Source organism: Malurus melanocephalus, unplaced genomic scaffold, assembly GCF_030028575.1.
Source record: "Malurus melanocephalus ecotype Western Australia unplaced genomic scaffold, MMel_1.1 scaffold_62, whole genome shotgun sequence".
In the NCBI taxonomy this organism is placed as follows: Eukaryota; Metazoa; Chordata; class Aves; order Passeriformes; family Maluridae; genus Malurus; species Malurus melanocephalus.
In genome coordinates, this window is record NW_026623294.1 from 1,118,351 (window position 1) to 1,142,666 (window position 24,316).

At 40.9% G+C, this 24,316-nt stretch overlaps 1 protein-coding gene across 1 annotated transcript in view; it reads right to left on the reverse strand.

The window, feature by feature from the left end:
• Window positions 1-1,045: 1,045 nt before the first annotated feature.
• Window positions 1,046-24,316, reverse strand: part of NIPAL2 (NIPA like domain containing 2) — a 49,125-nt gene continuing 25,854 nt past the window's right edge. The window contains 8 exon segments of the mRNA XM_057366231.1: window positions 1,046-1,140; window positions 1,452-1,546; window positions 2,850-2,913; window positions 4,709-4,797; window positions 7,144-7,279; window positions 11,131-11,227; window positions 16,993-17,114; window positions 19,060-19,119. Of these exon segments, the coding sequence (XP_057222214.1) occupies window positions 1,046-1,140; window positions 1,452-1,546; window positions 2,850-2,913; window positions 4,709-4,797; window positions 7,144-7,279; window positions 11,131-11,227; window positions 16,993-17,114; window positions 19,060-19,119 (758 nt within the window).

A 24,316-nucleotide genomic window follows, 5' to 3' on the forward strand; every position in this document is an offset into this window, starting at 1 on the left:
GGCTCCCATCACTGCTGGCTCTTCAAATCAGTGTAGAGACACTGCCATTTAATGAAGAGGAAATTGCACAGTTACCATGACTCTTCGTGGTCCKGCTTATGACAGCCTTTCCTCATGCAGAATTACCAATGGTAACAGCAATTGCCCCATTTTTCTTTCTAAGGAGTATTTTTCCAAGACAAATCAAGAGAGGGATCATGGCCACCCCACTTCCTCTGAAGATCTATGCATTTTCTTCACTAAAACCTTCTTTTGCTGGAAACAGCAAACAGTTTTGCTGAACAGTTTTGCTAAAACTCAGCTCAGACTATGCTAACAGATCATAGAGCCCTGCCCAGTCCAGCCCAGTGCACAGGACACCTCTGGAAGGATGTAAAATGTCAAGAATAGTACTCTAGTCCTGCCTTGGCCAGGCACCTTAAACGTGTGCGTGTGCCCACATCCCTGTGTTTATGGCAAACACTCTCTTCCCACTCCTCACACAGGAGCTTATTTCCTTGGAAGATAAGAGAATTATTCTGATGGTAGGAGATAATCARGATTCTCCCTCTACATACAATACATAATTCTTTCTGTGTACCTGTTTATGTCAACTGCATACATGCTGACAATTTTGACTCCTGAACAGGAAGGAACAGGTTTAAAAGGCAGTATACACATAATATTTTGAAAGCACTTACGAAAATTCTCATTTCTCACCTTTGCCTTTAAACATTTACACAGATCCAAGGGGTTCCAAAGAGGAATTTTTATAATCTTGTTCCRTGGTTATTGCATTTCAAAGCAATTAAGACTCTAAAAACATCCTCAAGAGGCATTGATATAAAGAGAAGATTCAATTTMATTAATGGTTATTTAGTTTTTGTTAAGGCTTCCTTCATCTTTAGAACACATTTGGTACAAATTARTTAGGATTAAATAATACTATGACGCATCAGCATACAGGAGTTCAATGTATACTTGAATATGTTCAACAAAAGGTGCTACTGATCCTTGTTCCAGTGGTGTTCCTCCTGTTAACTGGCATGCAATGTGCTTTCTTCTTTCAGCTTTGTCTTTTCACTGAGTCATCTTCCTTATTCAGTGTGCCGTAGCATGAACTGTGAGAATCTGGTTGTATTTTGCCTGTCAATTTTTGTCCTAAGGAAATGTGGTGAGACAAGAAAAAAACAACAACTTTGTGAAGAATTTTAATAAAACAAATTCCCCACCAATCCATCATTTAAACATTCTTTGCTCCAGTAATCATTGTTTTCATTTGACTGGTTGCAACAATAGCTTGGAAAAACTTTGAAAACTTCTTTGAAAAATCTGTTGGGAACAGGAACAGAAATTAAGGGAACAGTATATTTATTAAATATGACTAGAGCACATTTGTGACTCAATTCTCCTAAGTCATCCCATTATCTGATACCCCATTTAAACAGAGACAGAAAAAAAGCCCTACTTACCAGGAATATGTCCACAGTCAATAAAAGGAATTGTTAAATGCTCCTCTTTTTTATTTCTTGCTATTATAATCACACCAAGGAAAGATAGGAGACACCTGCAAAATAACAGTGGCATAGTATCATTAGAAACAGTTCATTGCATCTGAGATGAGAATTTCTTTCCATGTTTCTTTTTCAAGGACTTCCAAACCCCAGTTGCTGAGTTTATAAAGAAACACTCCTTCCTGGCAGCTCCATAAATTTATTTTGGGYTTCTTTCAGTCTAGATTTTGCCTCCTGAAGCTTTATTATCAGTTCCAAAGGCTCCACAGCCAAAATTACACTTCCAGCAATATATACCTAATCAGATGCCTGTGAGTGTGAGACCACAACATTTGAGTCCCTGAGCAAATCTTCACAGAACATCCAAGCTCGCGTTCTAGCATGTGCAATTTCATTAACAACTCAGTCGAGCTGCGGGCAATTGACATCTCTGTTGTTTTTCTCATTTGATTGTGTGTCTCAGGGGCAGGCTGYAAGCCAGGAGCAATGAAAAAGCGCTATGGTTGGACACATCTTCTATCCGCTCTGTGTTGGACACGCAGCTCCTCGTTGCTATCTGCCAAGTACAAGGTTGCTCATCTCCACTTTTTGTCTCTTTTCCAGACAAGAGAGCGGCTGAGCACCTACCCCAGCCCAACTGCACAAGATGAAGATGTCTGTAGCTATCAGCACCATAATTTGACAGCGCTCTTGCAAGACGCCCCCACCAGTTCTAGAAGATCTTTTAACCATTTTGTGCCCATCTTTATAAACTGTCACCTCTCCTAAAAGTTGTCATGGTGCTGACAGCCAGCGGAAGGTTTCTGCTCTCACAACACCTAGGCCACTCTTTAAAAATTTATTTAGCATACTCTGAATTTTTCTGCAGGCATGTGTCTTTCTGAACACAGGAAGATGAGGGAGAGTTATTACAGTACTGCTTGTCAACAAGCAGCTGATATAATTGCCCGTGCCTAGGGGCAGCAAAGACCAGCCAGACACACYGGGCGAAGGCAACATGGGAGGAGATGTCTCACAGCTGTAAAAGCACCCCCTGTAATTTGATATTWGGTGGAGAGCAGTGACTTCTCCTTCCTGCTGGAGGAACACATGATGCTGGTTTTTCATTCCATTGTGAGATTAGTAGTTCACAAGTGTCTCACATTTTTACATATTTGGATTCAAAACCAGGCCTCCAAACTCCCAAAGCACAGACATCAATCTTTCCTTTAATGTTTTTTTTATCCTACTATAATGGCTATTCCATAATACTTTAATAACAAGGCAGGTTTCTTCTTACTGAGAAAAGATGGGATTCCACAAGGCAATGCTGTTTCAGTACAAACCTTGGTGCAGATTTTAGGCTGATACACTTACCCGAACAGAAACATGAACACACTCAGAAAAGCTGCACTTTGGAATTCCCGATAAAATATGACCCCTGGAATGTGACAGAAACAAGAATTGCAGATCTTGACTGGCTTCCAAGTGATATGAATTACAGCTGGGAGGGTCAGGAGCAGTGTCATGCTTAAACGGAGCAAAAAAATTCCCAAATAAGGTATTAATACACATTGTGATGTGTTCATTTTATGTCCTATATTCCATAATCTAGGCTTTCTCTATATACTGCATTGGACTGGAGAAGATTTAGTCAATGAGGTTGGAACATGTGCTGGGTTAGTAATTGCACAGATGCACTTATTTTTTGCATTGTCAGCAACAGCTTCCATGCAGGTCAAACTCGAGGTCTYATTCACAAGCAGAGACATACCAATATAGCTGAGAGATTCTTCATGACTTCGTTAAGCTACTCCAGCAGACCATGTGGACATCTTAGCTCCAATTGGGAACAGATTTTCAATAACTAACTGTGTCCCTGATGTTTACACCAAGTGAAGGGCTCCAGCAGCCAAGTTTGACAAATCTTTCTGGCTGAAGGGATCACTAGCTCTTTCTGGTCACCCCTCTTCCAGGAATTAGCACCTCAGTAGTGGAGGTGACAGAACCAGATGTGTCTCTGGATCTCAGCTGCCCCTATTAACAGCCAAGTTTATTAGCTTTAAACCACTGACAAGCACAGCTTCGTTTAGGAACGCCGGAGTGGGGACCAGTGCAGCTGAAGTGTGGCTGTGTCTTCAAAGGCTGGAGCTGGGGATGGGGGACTCATGAGACAAGGTGCCTTCTACCAGCACCCCAGCAARATTCAGCTGAGGTTGCTCCTCTAAGCCCTGCTCTGGTTTAACTAACCTGGTGCAAATGCATGTGTATCCACTCTCAAAGCTATTAAGCCATTCCTGAATAGGTACTTGATCTTCTAAAGAGGCACCAGGCCAAATTCCCCATATGGTCACAGGAACACAACCCCCTTTTGGCACAAGTCTCCTCTCAGTCACAAAGTGTAGGTCTCTTCTAACACAGGTGCTGAGGCAATCTGTGCGTGAAGCTAACTCCCCTTCTCATTAATGGCAGCTCTGCATGAGAAACTCCTGCACAGCAATGACAGGAAAGCCCCCAGTGTGTGTTAAAATGAGTCATAAATGTTCTAACAACATGATCATTTTGGCTCATTGCTGATACAGCATCTTAGTCGTCCTCCCTGCTCATGTTCTTAGGATATGCACCATTTCCAAGATTTGCAGTCCCTCTTTAACAATGCTGAGTTCAAAGTTCTCRCCCAGAATAAAATGTTAAATGCTTAAAAAGTTTTTGCAGTCATTTTATTTCCTTCACTTAACCCAGAATTCCACCTTCTGAAATGGAATATACGCTAACTACTATGAAGCACAGCTGGTTGTCATTTGAGTACTTTGCCAGGCTGTTAAAATTACTCTACCAGTTCGTATAGGGAGACTGGTGTGCACATGGTAAATGCATTTACTGGATGTCAGTATGAGGCTRGGATAAATGCAGGTACTTCTAGTAAGCCAGCAAAGCACAGTAAATCACACGTATCTATTTTGGAAAGGTTAGAATTCAATTATTTTTCATAGAAACATAGAATGGTTTGGGTTGGGATGGACCTTAAAGATGGTCTGGTTCCAACACCCCTGCCATTCATTTTGTTTCAAAAGTTGTGAACTTAYTTATTTTTCAGAACCTAAACACCTATGATTTAGGAAAAGCTTTCTGTGAAGACGAAAATGTCTGGTTTGGGTTCCTATTCACAGGCAGTGATTCTTGAAAACCTGATGTTTAGAAAATCTTTCTGTAGAGGCAGAAGGTCAGAAACAAACCTGAAATGATGGCACTGGTGGTGAAGAACACAAAATTAATGGGGACGACTGCTGTTGCTTCATAGAGGTGCATTGCTTGATTCAAGAACCTGCAAGAAAAGCGTTATTGCATCTCATGTCTACAGGAGGTTCCTTGCACTTTAAGTCAGGTTAAGCCACTTCTTTTCAGTTTAGCAGTGAGTATGACCATTTCTTACCACAACAGAAAGTAGCCCTGGACAGCATACATGTATTGAATTTACTTTCTGGTTGTACTCATCAAGAGTACAAATGAATAGGAGAAAGCAAGAAGGTTGGCATGGAATCTTCTGGCCATAGGCTGTCAATGGACATATTTTTGAAGCATTGCTGGAAAAATTTTGTCTGCCACAGATAAGAGAGGAATGCTAGGGTATTATTGYTTATGATCTGCATTGGTTCTTGGAAGCAGTGCTGCCTGAAAGCAGCCAGGGACAAGYTGCTCTAATTCAAACAGGTCATGTGAGGGTATATTTGCATCGTGGACGTGAACACGTGAGTTCTCATAGGCACTGTTTCACTTTGCTGAAGTCCACATTGCTGCTACCRCTCAATCCAGCTCGGCTGAAACACCTACTTGTGCACTTATCCATGAAATCACATCCCAGAAACACTCTGCCCTGCTGGGAAAGCCCAGGAAGGTGGCGGCAAGCTTGTGATCCTTGATTGGAAACTCTCTGCCCTGCTCTTCAGAAAGACATGAACCCTCAGCAGAATGACGAGCAAGAGCAGGACCACAGGAGCATGCACTGCACACAGACCTGCAGGACTGGAGCAGCCTGCACAATCTGCAAACAGGCAAAGCAATTAACCCACKTGAACAGAGAGCACAGCTATCAACATTCACCCACAGAGTGATGAATCATGAGCTGGAATTGTGGATGCACCTGTAGRTATTCTGTTATGGGAATGGTCATTTCGGAGAGAAAAAAATCAGGAATCTGCAGAGTATATTCAAGCCTGTAAAAAGAACCACACTTGAACGTTTCACTGGTGCAATATATGTGCACAGTAAAAATCCAAGCCTGGATCTGTTTTAGCCATTAAAATAATTGCGAGGTTATTTTAGCAACTGTTGAACAGTCTCCATGGTGCTTTAAAAATAAAGAAATCCTACATATCCACAGGATAGTCAGGATTTTGAAGTCATTGAAAACACCTCATTATTTTCCCTCATTTGCAACAAACTTGGTCACAGGGACTAAAACAGTGATACCAAAGCCCAGAGTTGGCTCCAGGAGATTGTTGCAGCACAGGCTGTTCTGAACTAACAAAWGACAGTCAAATAAAATGAGAGAGGAAACAAATTAAATGAAAAATTTAGACTGACAGCACTGTCCCTGTTAGAAAGTGCATCCAAATAGTAGAAAGAAAGGGACACTGAGCCCAGGGAATGAAATGCACACATTTCATTTCTGCTTTAATTTTGGCCAGCAAAAGAAAGAAAGAAAAAAATTACAAGATGGTCWGGTTAATTCAGCAGCTTCCTATTTACCAAGCTCTTATTTCCTATTTTGAATGCCCAGAGTGGCTCGCCCAGCAAAGACAAGCGGGATGTAAATCACTCTGTAATCTGTTACAGGGGAGTTCCCGAGTCAGCCATGGAGAGTCAGTGCATAATAATGCACSGACTTTCTGGTTCCACATGGGAATGGTATGTTCTGCCACGAAAAGGCTGGGTTGGCTTTTCTACCGGAAAATAATCATGCAAGTAACAGCTCAGGCTCACACTGGAGCAGTCTAGATGAGATTACTGCGGGCTGCTATCAGCACCAGAAGCCGAGGGACAGGCAGAAAGGGAGCAAAGGGAGCAGACTGTTCAGCTGCAAGGCATATTTTACTCTGCTGCCACCCCCTGCAATCTGCAAAGGCACCACAAAGCAGCCACTTCACAGAGCAGAGSCCTGCAGGGAAAACTTGAAAGGTGCAGTCACAGAGGACAGCAAAGAGCAGCACACAGATTTAACAGAGGCAGAGAGAAAGCTGGGATAAACTCTCCTCCTCACTCTGACTGGTGACATAAAGCTGGGGAATAGATGTGAATAATGAGGGTAAACATGGCCATTTGATTATTCAGCAATAAAGGTTTCTAAAAGTAACCCCCTAATGACTACATAAGCATAAATTTCACTTCGTGTRTTAAGACCTGTGCCAAAACTAGGCAAGCAAATTTGGGAATACCTTGTTGAARGCGATAATGAGAGGAAGGTTGTGTCCATAACAATCAATTATAAACTAAGAAATAAAGCCTAAATAAACAATACAATCAGCTGGAGGCAATTCATGCATCTGTCAAGGCTCTGCCAGGAATTTGTTGCCTTAAAATGCAACTTGTATCTGGAATCATTATCAGTACCAAATAAAACTGACAGATAAAATATKCATGAAGGTTAGGAGGTAAGTAGAATCTCACTTACTTGATTTGGAAAGCACAAGAAGTTGCCATTAAAACAATCATGATAAAGAAAACGGAGTAAGTCAGCTGCATTTTCCCCTTCACAGAAAGTGCTATCATGCTGGACACAGCCTTAACAGCAATGACAGTCAGTGATGCTGAAATGGAAAGGAAGAGATTATCAGGGCAGGATTCARACTGGCAGTGACCTCAGAGCATCAGCGAGGGAGGACAAGGATCCAGGTCAGAGCCATAGGCCTGATCACACAAAATAAGACTGAGGAAGGATCTGGGCACCTAAAACAATTAYATTATTTTATAAATTCTTGCTAAGCTACTGTCTACACTCAGTGGTCTTAGGTCCATGTATGTTTTGYGTTTTGCCTTCAAGTTCTTGTAGCACACTGGACTACCAGCTACAGGTGGTGGTACAACAGCCTCCRCACCTTCCAGACATTCTTTATTTGGATCCAACTGCTAATTTTGAGCCCTTGTTGCAGTATTCAGGAGACAACTGAGAGGTCTGGTTACCTGCTCAAAGCAGTTAGGACACCTCTTTATAGCAGCCTCAAATAATTCATCACCCCCAGGATTTCTCTGCTGAGACAGCAGCTGGCCAAAGCTGAGTTATGGGATCACATCCCAAAGCACCTAACTCTCCCCATGGATTAGACAGGTACAAAGACCAGAAAAACAACACAGGGGTCTGCACTTCATTTCAGGGGCCAGGTGCTTAAGACCATTTATCCCACAGAAAGAGTATTTCAGTGGTGGGTTATCAATCCATTTAATCACTATCAACACCACAAACAAATTTCAGACTGCAGGCAATGATTTTATATATGTCACCAGTTCAGAGTAGTTCTGCAAGACGAATCTTTTATAAAAGGGGCTGAGAGTTTAGCTAAGAGTTACTTTAGATTTCCTTTTGGAGTTCTTGGTTTGTGGAAACTAACCCACGAAGGCTGTGATTACTGCAAATAAAATGTAACAAATCCAAAACCCCTAAAAATTTCAAGAGTCAGGCTGCAGAGATGACCTGAGAGGAGAGGTAATTAATTGTCAGGARCACTGTCCCTTAGCTGAGATCCTGTTCCACCCTGGTGCAGAGCTGAGGAGTGTTGAATTTCAGTGGCCTGATTCATCCTCCTGTAACATTCAGATTGGCAAGGAGACCTGCACTCTGCAGGTTCAGGCCAAGAGTTGGGGGAAAAGGAGGGGAAGAAGAAGAATGAATGTAAGTCTGTGGGTTTTTTGTTGCAAGCATTTTTCTTATAGAAAGTCCAAAAGTTCAGGGGGAGTYTAAGAGTTGCATACATCCTGTTCAYCCTGTGATGTTCCTGTTGATCACCATGAAATTCACTGTTTTCATGACAATCTTTGCACTGAGCACTTCACTTCTTTCTCWGTGATGGAAACAGGTGGTTTAACAAACCCAGCTGTAAAACTGAGCAGAGGTCAAATGCTGGCCTGCAGGGGTKTAAATGCTATGATACAAAGTCAAAAATTGAGATTTGCACTCTAACATGGAGAAGTTATTATTTTAAAAGAACATTCAGAGGTAAAAATGAGTATTTTGAATTGTCCAGCTAAGGGTAAACATTTCAAACATTTTTTTTTCTTATGAAAGGGCAGGTTCCATGCCTTATAATTTTATCAAGACAGAAATGAAAGCWCCAGGGGGTTTGTTGGTTGGTTTGGTTGGTTTATCTTCTTTGAGAGAAGTGGAATGATCTTTTTTATCAAAGAAACTCTGAAACAAGTTTCAATCCTAGGAAGTTGTTTTCTGTTCTCTGTTAGAATGACCTCCCCTCAAGGCTAGTGTGACAAATGATGTCACTTTCCAGCTGTTAGAGCAGAAAACTCTGAAAACCTACTATAACCTGAAATATTTTCCCCAAACCTATGATAACTCTGAGGTAAGATAATTCTCAAATGAATTTGCAGAGTTGTACTAAGCAAAACCGTATCAGATTTTGTGATCACTTCTGTGTTTTCTTGATGGTGAAAGTAGCTTGCATATCCAGTGAAACAGAAGGCTGCCCTCTCTTTAAAGAAACCTTTCTACATTTAATTTACATCTGTGTGTACACTCCACCAGGAATATATCATTTTCCACGAGTGCCCACCCCTCTGGCACACAGGCCCTTCCAAGGGCAGTGCCCCTGTCACACAGCTGGGAGCAAAGTTACAGACAATTTTTCAGCTCATCCATCACTTCGCTCAGCAGRAAGGTCAGAGACCAAGCAGAGTGCTCCAAGTGTAGCTTTGTAGGGATTGCCAGGCTCCAGGACAGCTGCAGCAACCACAGTCAGATGCAATTCTGGGTTTCATGCTCAAGGGAAATATCAGCATTTCAGAAACTTCCACGAACCGGGATTTGTTTGTTTGTGTCTTTTTTAATAGAGCGGAAATAACGATCCATTTTTCCTCAGCCTGTATATGCTCACAGCCACCAGCTGTAATTGTATTTTTTGTTGACTGTAGCCAGAGCAGCACAGTGCAGTTTGTGCCCTCCAGGGCTCAGGTTTGCAGCTCTGCTGCTGCTCAGCAGCTCCGTGTGTCCCTTTCACGCCGGCAGCATCGGGGCTGGCAGGGGCAAGGCAAAGCCACCAGGGCTGGACAGAACAGCCCAGGGACCCAGAGCTGGCCCATGGTGGGTCTGGCCCAGAACTGCAGCAGGGATGTGCAGGAGCACATCTGGAAATCTCCAGTTGTGCAGAAGGAGGCTGGACCTTCACTCAGGAGTGCACAGGGCTGCACGATCCTCATGGCAGTGCTGGAAGCTGCAGAGCAGCTCAGGCCAGCTTTGCCAAGCTCCAAGCTCACACTTCCTCCTCCAAACCAAGAGCAGTTAGACCCATGGGGTTCTTCCATCTCTGCCCCATGCAGGGAGCATGGAAATCCTTCAATGCTTCTGCAGAGCTACAGATCCTAATGCTCCTAGAGCTGGCAAACTTACATGGGAAGACTGCCCCCAAAAAGTTTTTCTGAAAGTCTGAGATTTTCAGATGAGTAAGAAACTACTCAGGGATCTGAAGGAAGGGGATTAATAGATCTCTGAGGGTTTTTCACATTCAGTTAAATCCAAATCTTGTATCTGACAAACTTTAGTGAAATGCTATTTTATCAAAACCTTCATGGTCATTTCTATTATAAATATAAATCTTTGCAGACTGATATATGCACCCACTAAACTCAGTGAAAAAATAACCTTTGATTTCAATAGCACAGTTCAAACACCTTTCACTTCAGCCAAAGACTTGTGATGTCCCATGAGGGTTTCATGGAGAAATGACAAGACAAGGACAGGAGAATTTGTCACATGGGGTAGTGAAAATTCTTGATATAAGCCTGCAAACATAAGAGCTTTAGGGAGGACCTCCTGACATTTCTCAAAACTGATTCAAGCTTGATTTTATTGAAAGCTGCCTGATAAAATGATATCCCATGTTTCCCTGGTTATTGATTGTGGTGACAATGATAGAACGTGAACTTCAGYGGCCCACTGAGTTCTTGTTCTTTGGGAAAGGTGGTAAAATATGAAATGTTGCATATGCAAATAGTCATGGATAATTAAGAGTTGCTGCACAGTCACAGCATATCACTGCATTTGTTTACAGAGTGCTTACGAGGTCTTCAGCTGCTCTGTTTTAAAGAACTGATTTTCACAGCCTGCTCTCCAAAAYAAAGTTTCAAACAGTCCACTTCCCCAGGATCTAAACTTAGAGTGTTATTTTAAAAAAGTTTCAGAATACCATTGTACACAGCACATTAATTTCAGGGTATCTGCAAAAAGTAGTCCCAGCAATAAGCACAGAAACTCWGTTTCATAATCAGCTTTTCTCTTCAAAAAGGGACCCCAGTAAAAACTATGTGAAATGTTYCAGTGTTTCTCTCTCAGTACACTGCTTTGAAATGGCTCTAATCTAAATCATCTGGAGAGATGGARTGACAAGGAATTATCAAGTAACAGACAGGAACATTAAAGCGAATAATATGYTCTTACCCAGTAGTGCTACCATCATTAACAAAACCATGATGTGTTTCACAGCCTTCCTTTTGTAAAAATAGAGGAGAATGCAGAATATTATAATTTCTAAAATCTGAAAAGAAAAGAGAGGAAAGTTAGAGCTGTGAAACTATGTAATAAATGCTTCATTCAAAGTCTTTGACATATCACATTCATTTTTGCTGATATACCTATGCAATGAAGAATGGCTTTATAAAATATCTTCTGCTAAAAAAATAACTATTGACAATTGACTGAGCTATCAAGTAATTGTTGTCATTGATCTTTCCTATTACAGCAAAAGTCAAACTTTGTGCATTTCTTATATCTTTAGTTTTTCTTTTTGCACCTCAATCCATATTTTGTTGCTGGTAATGCTGAGAAGACTTTTTTAATGTGACAGCAAAGGTACAACATTTGCTAGTAATAATACTTACAGAAACTGTTTATAATTCCTGTGGAGTAAAGTACTAAACTAAAAGGAGAGCAATCTCTCTTTTTAGCTATAATATTCTCATTGTCACTGTGATGTGCAAGCTTCTTTTTGCTACCCTTTGACCTTCTCAACATTCCCACTAAAAAGTCCCCTCAAAACTTTATCCAAATTTTCTGCCATACATCATAAGGAGGAAAGCATTATTTCATGTGATAGTTCTCAAATCACAGCTACCTGCCAGGAGCTTACCTTGCAAAATTCAATGACACACTAGGAGACCACACTGTAAGACATCTTTAGATGCTGAAGCAGATTTGCCTGCACAATGCATGGTCTGGTTTTGTTCCTTCTATAGTATGTGACATCTAAATGACAGGGAAATTTTCTGACTTGCTGTTAATGTGGCTCTGCAGACTCACTCAGTATCTTTTGCCATCTCAAAAGCAMAGATATTCTGTCTCCTACCCTAAGGGTTTCCCCAAATATCCCTCTAGACTAAAGAAAACACCAAGTGCAAGGCCCATAAAGCTTCTGTGAAGCCCAGAAGAATCAGGACAGCAGGAATGATGCACCTCTGCCCTGAGAGGTTCTCAGAAGCCTGGCAGCCTTAGAGACAACATGAAGATGGAAAAATTAATTTGTGCATGTCAGAAAGTAATCAAATGGGGGAAATGAGACAGAAAATGAAATTGTCATAATCACTGAATCTCATTATTGTTATTTTTTTGCCAACAAATCAAATCATAGAAATACCTATTTATCTCCTTGAATTTGTCACCAGCATACCATTTCATGTTTTATAATGCCCCTTCACTCTTAAACCAACAGCCACTGTAAGGCAGTACTAGACTCAAAAGTACCTGGGTGTTGAGCTGATGAAATTTTCAAAAAGGCAACATAACAGTTCCTGGAGATGGTTACATAATGTAAGCAGCCCATTTATCACTTTGGAGACTGACTGCAACAGGACAGCTGTCAGCWATGCCCAGTTACTAAAATTCTCTGACACATTTATACCTTCCCCAGTTCAGTAGTATTTAAAAATATGAACAGAACATAATCATGTGCTGTAATTCAATTTTTATTTATCTTCATGTGGATCCCTTGCTCCCAAAGACAACCAAGAGACAATTGCAATTCAAATAATGAAGAACAYAAATTTGGATTTTATACCACCTCTCTTTAAAAAGTGTCAAATATTTATAACAAGATTAAAAAACCCCAAACAACAAAGTTTTCACTCTAGAGTGATGTCCCTTCTCCCAGGCTTGCACTCAGGGATGAAAGCTGGGCCACCAGCTGGTGGAAAAGAGGCTTTTGCCTCAATCTCACAGTCAGTAACTTGGCCAGCCTCTCCAGCTTTATTCGACAGTGCAACAGTGGGTGTGTCCAGATGAGGAACCWGGGCACAATAAACATTGAGATCTGCAGATAGGTGAGTTCATCTTGGCCTCCCTGTTGGAAACTATGACAGGGTTTTGAGGGGACTTTAGAGGAGAAGTAAAGGTGGCAGCTTTGGTTTTTGTGCCACTGGCAAACACATTTAGGGCCAGAGGGGTATATCACATTATCAGGATGCAGCTACAACAGCCACCAAGTAGCTTCATTTGCTATTTTGGYAGTGAACAATTGGTAGCAGAATGGAAGAAACCTGTGCTAAATAAATATTCCCCACTCAGAAAGGCAACCACGTTAAGAGAGGAGTCCCAGGGATGTGTAGGAATCCTCTTCCATGACACACCAGCTCAGGACTGGCATCCAGGCACAGCCCCATGTGACACAGCATTGTGAGATCTGCTTCTCTCAAAACCTGAGCAGCAGCCACCCTTCCCACAGCCTTGGTCTGGCTACCACAGTGTGCAGAAACCCATGAGACAGCCCTACTGCAGGCAGCCAGCCACACCAGCATCGTTCMTTCTGTACCCTCTAGACAATCACAGCACGGGGAAGCGCCATCATGTCCTGTCACTGAGATTGCAAACTATGTAAGGACAACCATCCAAAAACAAGCCAAGGGGCAGTCACCATCTCAAACTGCTCCATCACAGCAGCTCTGTCATTCCACTCCCTCTCTACCACCTCCGTCCAACCACCTAATAGCAGGCAGTGCCAAGCAGCACCAGCCTTGCCTGAACCAGGTCATGATCTGTTCATCAGCCTTCTGTTGGTTCTCATTGTTTCATCACCTCTTCCCTTGCTAAAGCTACCATAAAGCTCCACTGTGATCTCCTCCTGCTTAAAAGCAAACCCACCAAGAAGATGTGTCTGAAAGGAATCAGCCAAGCAAAACCATTGAAAGGACATCAGAGTCCCTGATGGCAGCTCTGGAAGGGACTCACAGATCTGTGTGATGGCTCCTCTGCCTCCTGGAGAAACCCCAAGAGCAGCCGAGGGATAGGGCCAGAGATGGCAGTCCTGTGGCCAAAACTAGGGAGAAAAATGATGTTTGCTTTTCAGGGCTGCTGTTTATGTTTACTCAGCTCTGTCAAGTCTCACACACCAAGCAGGAAATTGAAACAATTAGTTCTCACTTAGTGCTGCCCAGCAGCCCAACTATTTTCYATGGTTCTCTGCCACTTGGTGACCCACCTACAGGTCATCTTTGATCAGAAGACAAGGGAGAGCATGTGACACTGCAAGCAGAGTGCATGGCTCCTAACAGGACCTCACACAGCCAGGAACCCTCCWAGGGTGCCCCAGCTGCTGCCTACAATTGTCTTCTGAGAACTACCCAAAACAGCCCTTACTCTCATCACTGATATCTGTGGTAGGGATAAATATGAAATCCAGGAATGGGATGTGCATAGATTGTGTCAGTTTCCCATACTCTGTTTAGAGGAATTGAAGGAACTTCACCTGCTTGCAATCATCTTTGCTATTGTAACTGATCTCTGCTGAGGTCTCCTCAACCCCACATCTCATCAACATTTTTTAATAATCGTGTTTTCCATGTTTCTAAGCATTACCAGAAGGCACCAGAAAAAAATACCACATACCTCAATTGCTTTTCTGGCATATGCAGGAGGGTCTTTTAGGCAGTTCGAAAGAAAAGCAGAAATGTTTTGAATCTGATTATGCAAAGATTAAATATTAACAACCCAATTTTTACCATGCTTCTGTTTAGGGAAACCTAAGAGCTTCATCTATGATTTATGTCTTCTGTAGAGACTCAAAGTGCACATAAGCAAAAGAGAAAAAAACAAGCTAGGACAGTCATTCTTGCTGTGACATAATTATGCTACTGCAAAGTCTCAGAAGGCGACTCAAAGTTTGTCTTGTGGGAATTAGAGGTTATTTCTGCAGACTATACCAGAGGACTCCCACATGGGGATGGCTTACCACCCACAGAGAACATTTTGTACCACAGGAGCTTTGTATTTCTCAGCAGACCACACTCTGGGGCTACTTTTAGAAAGACTGTTGGACTGCATTATGCTTCTGTACTGTCTCCTCATTGTGTATTTATATTGGAAACTCTGTGGCTTCTGCTGCACTTTTTTATATCTCAACAGCCAACCTGAGCGAGGCATTTTACAAACAACTTGGAAGAGCTTGTTCCCTGCCCAAAGAGAATGTTTACATCRGGGTTTGCTTGATCTTCCAGCAGCATACCAGGATAATCAGACTGGTATCTCAGATTCTCTTGTGGAGCCTTTCACTTGCACATTTTCTTTGGTCAGAGGAAGCTCAACAYAGATGAATCCATGAAAAGAAGGAACAAGTAACTCTTGATATATTGTTGGTTCAAGAAGATTTGCTGGGTGCTTGCTCCATCCTTCCCCACAACCTATGCTATACATGCAGAATTAGGAGCTGACTGAGGTAGGGAAAACAGATAAGAGGGAAAAGAAAGCTTAGGGGTTATCTACACCTCCTCATAATGTCTCCTTAAGAAGAACACAGCACAATCTTCTTAGGCATTCAATTGTATTCTTGAAAACTTTTCCTGAAATTAAGTCAAAAAAAGTCCTCAGGTGGGGMAAAGCCCTTTTCCAGCAACCTGTTTGTTTCAAGAAAATTTGAATGACATATAACACAGAAATTTCTGGTGTGACTGGGTGTGGATGGGGAGTTTTCTCTCTCCACCGTTTCTGCACAAATCTGTGAATCAACAATTTAATGTCAGTGCCTGAATGTCAGGCAACTTTATCATCTGTAAGTGGAACTGCATGGGAGAGGGTTATATTCAGTAGCAAAGAAAGAGCACTGATACTCCTGTTTTGAGCTCCCTCCTCTTACTCTGCTAAAAGCACAGTAGCTGAAGCTCTTCTGGAGGCTGAAACTACCCTACTGAGTACCCCAAAACTCCTGGGTATTGTCTTCAAAAGCCTCTCTACTGCCTGATTAAAACTACGTGTTGTGATTTATACAGCATGAATATTTATTTCTTCCACTAAGCTGTATCACCATCTTTCAGGATCTTTTAAAGTATACAAAAATTGAAAGAGAGTTTAAAATGCACAACAAATTGAAAGAGAAGATCAACATTTTTTATGGTAGCATGCAATTTATGTTTAATCAGTGGTTGGTGGATAGTTAGATGCATGTAAAGTCTGCAGGCTGGCTATAAGATTAAAGTCCTTAAACTGTCTACTCAGTGGCTTTCTTACTGAGATTCCTAAGAAAAGCCTGAGCACTAAGAATCTAACTTCAGTGAGTGACTCTACAGGGAATAAGTAGCTGCTTCTGAAGTTCCTGTATTGCATCTTTTACATTCAGCTGGAAGAAAACATTTTCAGCTTTCCAGAGGAAAAGAGGGACAGAAATTCCTCCTTCTCACTCTGGTCTTGTTCCTGATGTTAATGAAATACATCAGAGAAGATGCATGATGTGTGAAGTTTGTATACAGATACTTTARTCAAAATGGTGTTTCTTTATTTGAATTCTAACTCAGGTTCAGATCAACCCAAGTGACAGTGAAGCAGGCGACCCCTTCACATCTCAGCTCCATACAAAGCTTCTTTCAGCCAGGCTTAACAACACAGGGATAAAACAGAGTGATGTGAAAGGAAAAAAGCAGGACCAAGAATATGCATAGCCTGATTTTTAAAAGCACAATTCCATCACATTCCAGAAAAGCCCTGTAACTCAGAGGTACAGGCAGATGGGGTGGCATGAACATGTATATAGGAAATATAAGCAGTAACAATATTTAGGTTTTCCCTCAATCTCCCCAAACATCAAAATCTTTTCACTCTTGTTAACCCTGTACAACTATGACTTTCCCCTGATATGTAGCTAAAAAATACCTTTTRGTGCTGCATATTTTCAGCTTGGATTCAGTAGGACAAGAAGGGACTTTCTCCTATGAAAATCACACAATTTATCTTCAGAWGTTTTTCTACCACTAATTCATAATGCTGTAAAAACCCCAATAACCCCAGTTTTTCTGATTAAGGGAGCAGTGTRAACCAGATACTCACTGAATATATCAAAAAAGGCCAGCTCACTAAGTAGTTCTGTACTTGTCTTGCTGTGAGCTCTCGAGGTACATTTGGAGAGAATGTCATCAACAAGTAAATCCCTGTTATGGTCAGTGCTCCTCCTTTAAAGAAAAGGACATTATTTTGGCAATACAGTATTTGGTATTCACAGTCATACTTGATTTWCAGCTGATTTGGAAATTGTTTCTAGAAGAAAATTRAAGTCCATTTAAGCAGATCTGTGCTTAGGYATTTGGATTACCTTGCATTTATGGWCTCATCTAGTCTAATTTTTATKAAAGACTCAAAGAATTACAGAAATGTAAGAAAGCTGTCTAGTTCCAACTCAACAAYGCATTTTCAAATATTCTCAATTCTAAACCCAARTGTATGACTAAGGACAATCCATCCTTTGTATATTTCTCACAGGCACAAAGTATGTCACATAAATCTAGGCTAAACTGAAAGGATGAACTTCCTATTACTGCAGTCCTGCAGTCAGCAAAATGGTTAACCAGTGTAAAAAAGCAAAGCCAGTGTGGCWACAGAGGTCTGCACCAGCTATCAACCTGCCCTGGAAGCATCAGATGCAACACATCTGTGCCAGTCCAGTGCTCTGGTGAAGCTATCACGAGGCCAACATTTTGGCCACTCCCTGTTGTATTTGCAAAYCTACAATCTGTTTTATGAAAAGTTGATTTGCAATAGTCTGTTCAGCCACTAGATTGCCAGGGCCCCTTTTCGAGGTGGAACTTGCATTATTGTGCTTTTAATAAGAATCTGGAAGTTCTGCCTTGTGGACATCCAGCTGACAAACACAGATGTTCATTGAAGTATYGAGATAGAAGTGAGCCGATCCTAAGCTCATAAAGTGCATTGGATTAAGGAAGATATTAGCTAATCAATTTTTCTTCAAATAATYTTTAAAATTCCTGGCAAACCTATAAATCGGTGCAGAATGCAAGGCTCCGGAATACGAAACAAAGCACATCCGGAGGGCTTTGCTGGCACTGCTATCTCACACAATTCCCTTGGAAAAGCAGAACTGTGTTATATTTATGTGCTTGCAAAACCATCACCATATTTCCCATCATACAACTCATTCTTATGGAATGTAGCAACATTGTTAAATCTGTCTTGCAAAGTAAAACTCACAGAAATAAAATAAATCAGCTGAACACTAGCTAAAGCAACACACAGTGTATAAGGCCATAAGGGAAACATGATCAGTGAAGGGAGGGGGRTTTTGAATTTAGCAGCTGAGCTGGCAAACTTGGATTCCAAACCTAAATAAATCGTATACAGTATTCCTGGAACGATACTGAACAAATCTCTCCAAAACATTCATGAGAACAGCTATCCTCACTACAGTTTGGGCAATCAAGCCTGAATGCTAGGAACCCACAGAGATATCAGGTGCCCTGCATCAGGCACTCTGTGCCAGTTGAGATGGCTTGGTGTGAAGTCCAAACCCTGAAATGTGCTTTTCTCTCACTGTTACTGTGTTCAARGTGGGCAGTTTTGATATGCAAAAAAAAAACTTGGACACAGACAAAAAGTTGACACACTTTTACGGTGAACACCACATTTCCCAACTGAACATTTGACAATATGATTGTTKGTTCATTGAAGCGATAAAACTAAAACTAAAAGGGAAGTTATCACTTTAAATTGAGCTTGAATTTTTGTGCAGTCTATGCAGTAAGAAAAAGAACCTTATATTTGAATGAGTAACTCAATAACTTCCSTGTTTTTATTAATTCTGTGTTTCACTCATAAAGATAATACTAAAGACAACCTCAGAGGCAAAAATAGAAAATGAAAATAAATTTGAGCAATAAGGACACATAAGGAATGAGTTATGGTTGTAAGAGCAGAGGATTTGGGAATACARTCTTTTCCTCATGCACTGAAGATTCTTTTTATACTTTTTCCCAATTTTGAATGCATCTGCCTTGAAACACTTGGTCGGGAAAGTGGGAGTGTGAAGGTGGGGGGCTGCGTGAGAGTTGCAGCTTGCTAAGCATATGGCAGCACACATGTCCAGATTAGCAAATGCTTACTTACCCAATATATCAGCAGTCCTCATGGTCTTCTTTAGGAAAAAGACAGAAATAAATGCACTACCTAGAACAGAAATATAAAGACCTTTATATATATTTATATATATATATATACATACATATATATATATATATACATACATATATATATATATATACACACACACATATATTTGCTAGAATATCAAGTGCAAAAACCTGCCCTGGGACAAGTTTAAATATATCTCATGGGTGTTGTTTTTGCACCATACCATGATATAAACAGCCAGCAGTCCATTCCTGCAATCAACAYTCAGTTTTTATGAGTTCAGATGCATCCAGCAGGCTCTTATATGGTTGAAAAGATGCAATACCCTTCCTATTTCCTACACAGACACTGCTTAAACTGCTCTGATTCAATCATATGTGGAAATGTCAGGAAAACTGGGCACTGATCAGCCTTACTGGGCACTGATCAGCCTTACTGCTTCACTCCCTATTCTGCTATCAAGCCACTCTATGGACTTGTTTAAGGCAAATTGCATCACAGAGCAATAAAATTCTGCTTCTTTAAACTTCAGTGTATGAGAGGTTTGTAAGTAAAGTAACAGCAGTACAATTGAGAAGAAGAAAGTTGCTGCAAAAACATATTATTTAGTATGAACTAAGTGGTCATGATGTCTGCAAACACACAGGTAGAAAACCTCGCACATGTAACACATGGGAGCACTGTCTGGGGTCTTTCAGAGCGATTTGCTCTGGGAAAGGAGAAAAATGGAAGTGAGTCCWAGAAATTATTTCCTGTTTTCTGGGAAACATTTTCTCGTTCAGCTCCTGCATCTGACCTCTGCCAGCTSCTAGTCCCACCTCTTCAGGATGGCAGCAGTGGGAAGATGAGCAGCAGCAGTGGTTGGGCCAGGTTTTCTGSTAAGCAGYTCAGTGTGGACATGTGCTAGAGAGSAAAGAAGGSGTTTGAAYGAAGGATGGATGACACTGGGAGACACGGCTCTATTTCAGCACACATCTGTCTCTAAAAAGAAGGAAAAGAGGCTGGATAGCTCCTAAGTGAAAGGGATGAGTAAAGTYCTCTGTGAGAGGTGCATCAATAATGTTAGATTCATTCAGAAAACACAAAGAAAGACAGCTCAGGAGGGGCAGTGAAGGGGCACATTGAAACAGAGTCGTGGGATGTTGCTACAAGAGCTCTGTACTTGTCTACAACATGGTTTATTCTTGAAAGAACAGTTCAGCCTTTTTACAGCTATTTTTGACTCATTATCTCTATTGTTCTCACGGAAATTTTAATTTGTGGTTAGCTAATAGATGTACTSTAGAAAAATCCAGAGAGGTTCATACCAAGAGGAAAACGGAGAAATGGAACTCAGCATCACACCTCTGTTATTATCCAGTCAGTGGAAAATCAGATTTAGCAGAAGTCATAAATTTAAACTGTATCAAGAGTGATGGGGATCTGTGCAAACGAGTGAGTGCAATAAAAGAATCTTTAACTGAAAATGCCTCATTGAAATTAAGTTGCCTGCTATTCAATTTTTCAGTGATGACTTTGCTGGAGTGCAGACACTGATGGTATCCAGGCAACACTGGTAATAGCAGAGCTACCTAGCTTAGAAAGAAGAAGAGACAAAAACCAGGAAAGAAGCAGCAGCATGCAAGATAGTGCAGGAATTAATTACTGCTCTGTCTCCCTGCTCTCACAGCTTTCACAAATCCCACCTCAGCCCACTCACCTAGACAGTCTCTGTCACAGCAAAGACCTGTTGCTTAAAGGACTGATATCTTCAGGATTTTTTTTTTTGCTGGTTTTTTGCTCATTTTGTGTACTCTGTGTCTGAGCTCTCTGSATTCAATAGAGGTCTAGTAAATGCAATTTCACTGTTGGCATCCCGTTTGGGGTAATATGAATTATGCCCAAGCATCAGCTTGGGGGKATCACAACCTCTGAGGCTGACAGTGGGCACAAGGAAGTGCTGGAATGAAGGCAGATAATGCAACTTGTCACTCAGCCTGTCATCTGCTTTAATAATGCATTCAAATGCAGCAAGCTCTGTCTCCAGAGATAGCTGGTAATGCACCAGAGATCATGAGCTTAACAGAATCTATGTATAATTAATACTCCTTATGATGTAAGTAATATGTAGAGGAATCTAAAAATAGGAGAGGTTTTAAGAACACATATTAGGCCATCTGGGACTAGAGAAAAAACTGAAGTAGGAGGGGAGGTACAACACCAAGGTGAGGAGAATGAGACCCAGGAGATACTCTGAACAGAAAAGACAACTGTCCYTGTGGGTAAGCTGCTCCATTTGCATTCAAARCAGAAAAGGAAATGGGGTAAATCTAAGAGAATAAGCAGAGAACAATTACATGACCTGAGGAGATGCTGGAAGACATACATGACTGATCAGAAGCCTCACAAACTCTGACCGTTACTTCCAGGAACAAATTTTAAGCAAGTTTTAGTAGATAAGCCAAGACAACATGGTATTTTAATTTTATTTTTATTTTGTTAGTTTTCTGTGTTTAGGCTCCAAAATTTGAATTTGGCATAGTCTTTCATATTGTTCAGTTTTCAAGATAAGTTTGAGTCAGATTAAAGCACAGGAACCAAGAGCTGATTGATGCAGACAGATTAGGGGTATGGGAGGAGCCCTGGGGATGCAGGCTGGTGTTCACTACTTCTGCCTCTGCTGGCTTTGCAGCTTTCTCTGGCTGCTGAGACAAATTACAGACACCACAGGGTACCCCAGGAGCCCAGTGAGAAATCCACAGCCCTYCCAGCTGTTCTGCTCCTCTTCCTTAGCTCCTTTGGGCTCCCACTCACAACCTCAAGAGCATTCAGTTGTTTAAGACATTAATTTCTCCAGAAAAGGCAGTTTAAGACAATATTCTAAAAGGCCAACACACCTTCTCCCATTTCCTCTCTGCTGGATGGCCTCCAAGCTGATCCTGCATTGAGCAGGAGGTTGGGTTAGGTGCTTTTTGAGCTCCTTCTAAACTGAGTTATCCTAGTACTCGTGAACTCTTTGCAGGAGAGTAAGTGGGCATCCAGAGGCTGTAACCAGGCCCACCAGATATTAGAATACATATCTGTATGTATGTATATATATATATATATATATATATACATTTTCATGTATCCCAACTTCAGTTCTTGAATGCAGACCTGCTGAAACTCCCCAGACTCTCCACTGCTTTCCCACCCTCCCTCAGATCACAGGTGAGGTRTCTCTCATCTTCCCACCTCTCTTCYTCTCTAYRAGTGACATTAWCACCTCAYACTTTCCTCCTAGCCTGCTTCCCCTTCTCCTTGTTTTGCCCCCATCATCACAGGGTAAGTTTAACTCCCTGCCACTCAGCCCAAATTTTCCCTTTCCCATTCCAGGGTCCTCTTGTTCTCTCCTGTCCTCTTTTTTCTTGTTCTGTCACACATCCTGTGCTTCCTCCTCCTCTGCCAGAATACTGAAAACAAATTATTGAACATTGTGTTTAACTCTGTGGATGAATAGACGGAGGAATTTGGGCAATTGCTGTGCTGAAAAGTATTAATATGTCTTTGCAACTTTTTGTTTGTTTGTTTTCTTGTTATAGAAAAGCTACAGACAGTTATAGAGATCGAGATCTGTGTCGCAGTGAGGAATATTTTCTTATTGTTGTTTTGGTTTTCTTTTAATTGGTCAGCAATAGAACACAACCATACAGAAATGCCAATAAAAATTGTGTCAGAGTAAGCTGGCAGCATCTTGGCACAAAATAAGCAATTTAACATTGTTCTGAAGCCTCACTTGTTTTGAACCATTAGTTTTGGGAATACAGGACATGAGCAACCCTAGGCCTGGATTGTCAAAGCAAAGACTTCATCCCTGGTCATCTGAGAAGACWTGTGTACCTTTGGGTGAATCAGAATAACTTTTAGCTTTTTAACAAATTATCAAGGTAAAACTTTCAAAAGCAAGCAGGGATCCAACTCCCATTCCCACTGACAATGGCAGCCTGCTAGATCAAGAGATGGGCAGAAAATCTGGGAGATGATCTGTTAAGGATTAAACATTACACAACCAACACATCCTAACATAGTCCTTGAGTTTGTTTCATGCCTTGATTGCATGCTTACATTAATATCAATAATTTGAGAAGTAAATAGGTCCTGTAAAATGCTTGTATCTATATGACAGAGCCTTTCTGAATGCTCATGAGACTCAAATGAAAGCCATGATTTGGCACTAAATAAAAATCATGACAAATAAAAACTTATTGGGGGGAAATGGGAAAAAAGGGTTTGTTCAGGAGCTTAATTGTTGTCTAAAAATCTTCATATTTTCATACATCAGCATAAACCAGGTTGATTTACATTATTATTGAATTAACATATATTCACTATATATTGAATGATCATATATTGATATTATTGAATGATTGTGTATTCACTGCAGCATGAGAATTTGAATTTAAAAAATATATAAAATTTTGAGTTTCTTCATGAWATGCAATTAAGTGCCTTGAGGAAGGGCTGTAATGGTGTTACACACAGCTCAATCAGCTGCTCATTCTCTTAGGAGAGTGATCATTTACAATCATCTCCATATGTAGCTTTTCTCCAGCACAAATAGCAATAAGGAGCAGTGTGATGTGTGGGTTCTGCCACCAGCAGACAATGAGTGGTGAGAACCCAGCTCACAAAATAACTCCTCTGCTTCCTAGACATGAAAGCTGCAGTTCAGATTGGCTTTTGTTCATCTCTTTAAGAAAAGGATAATATACAACAGAAGACAGAAAATACATACCAATTCATAGTGTCTAKTCTCTGTATTTTGTCCAATCTAGCCATAGAAAATTCAAGTGAATGTGCATGATTTATTTTTACCATTCAAAACTATGTATTTCACTATTGAGCTGCTTTCCTGATTCTCAAGCTATTTATGAATATACTCTTTTTCCTCTTTTGTTTTACTGTCAAGTCTTACACGAAATAATTTTTGTCACAACTGTTCATAACTTCAAATAATTGTATGTCCTTTCTTCTGTTTTCGATTCCTAGATGAGCTTTATTGCCATTAAAAAAAAATTAGTGCTCTCCTCATAAATGCATAGATTGCTTGTACTATTTCTGTTTTCAAGAGTTTAAAAAAGAAACCCACAAAATCTAATATTTGCTTTAAATGTTCATTTTCTTAAGCCTAACAAACTCAGTCAGGTAAAGGCATTTAGACTCACCCATCAAGCTGAATACTTTTGTACCCCCTTCACCAGTGGTCTGGGTGAAA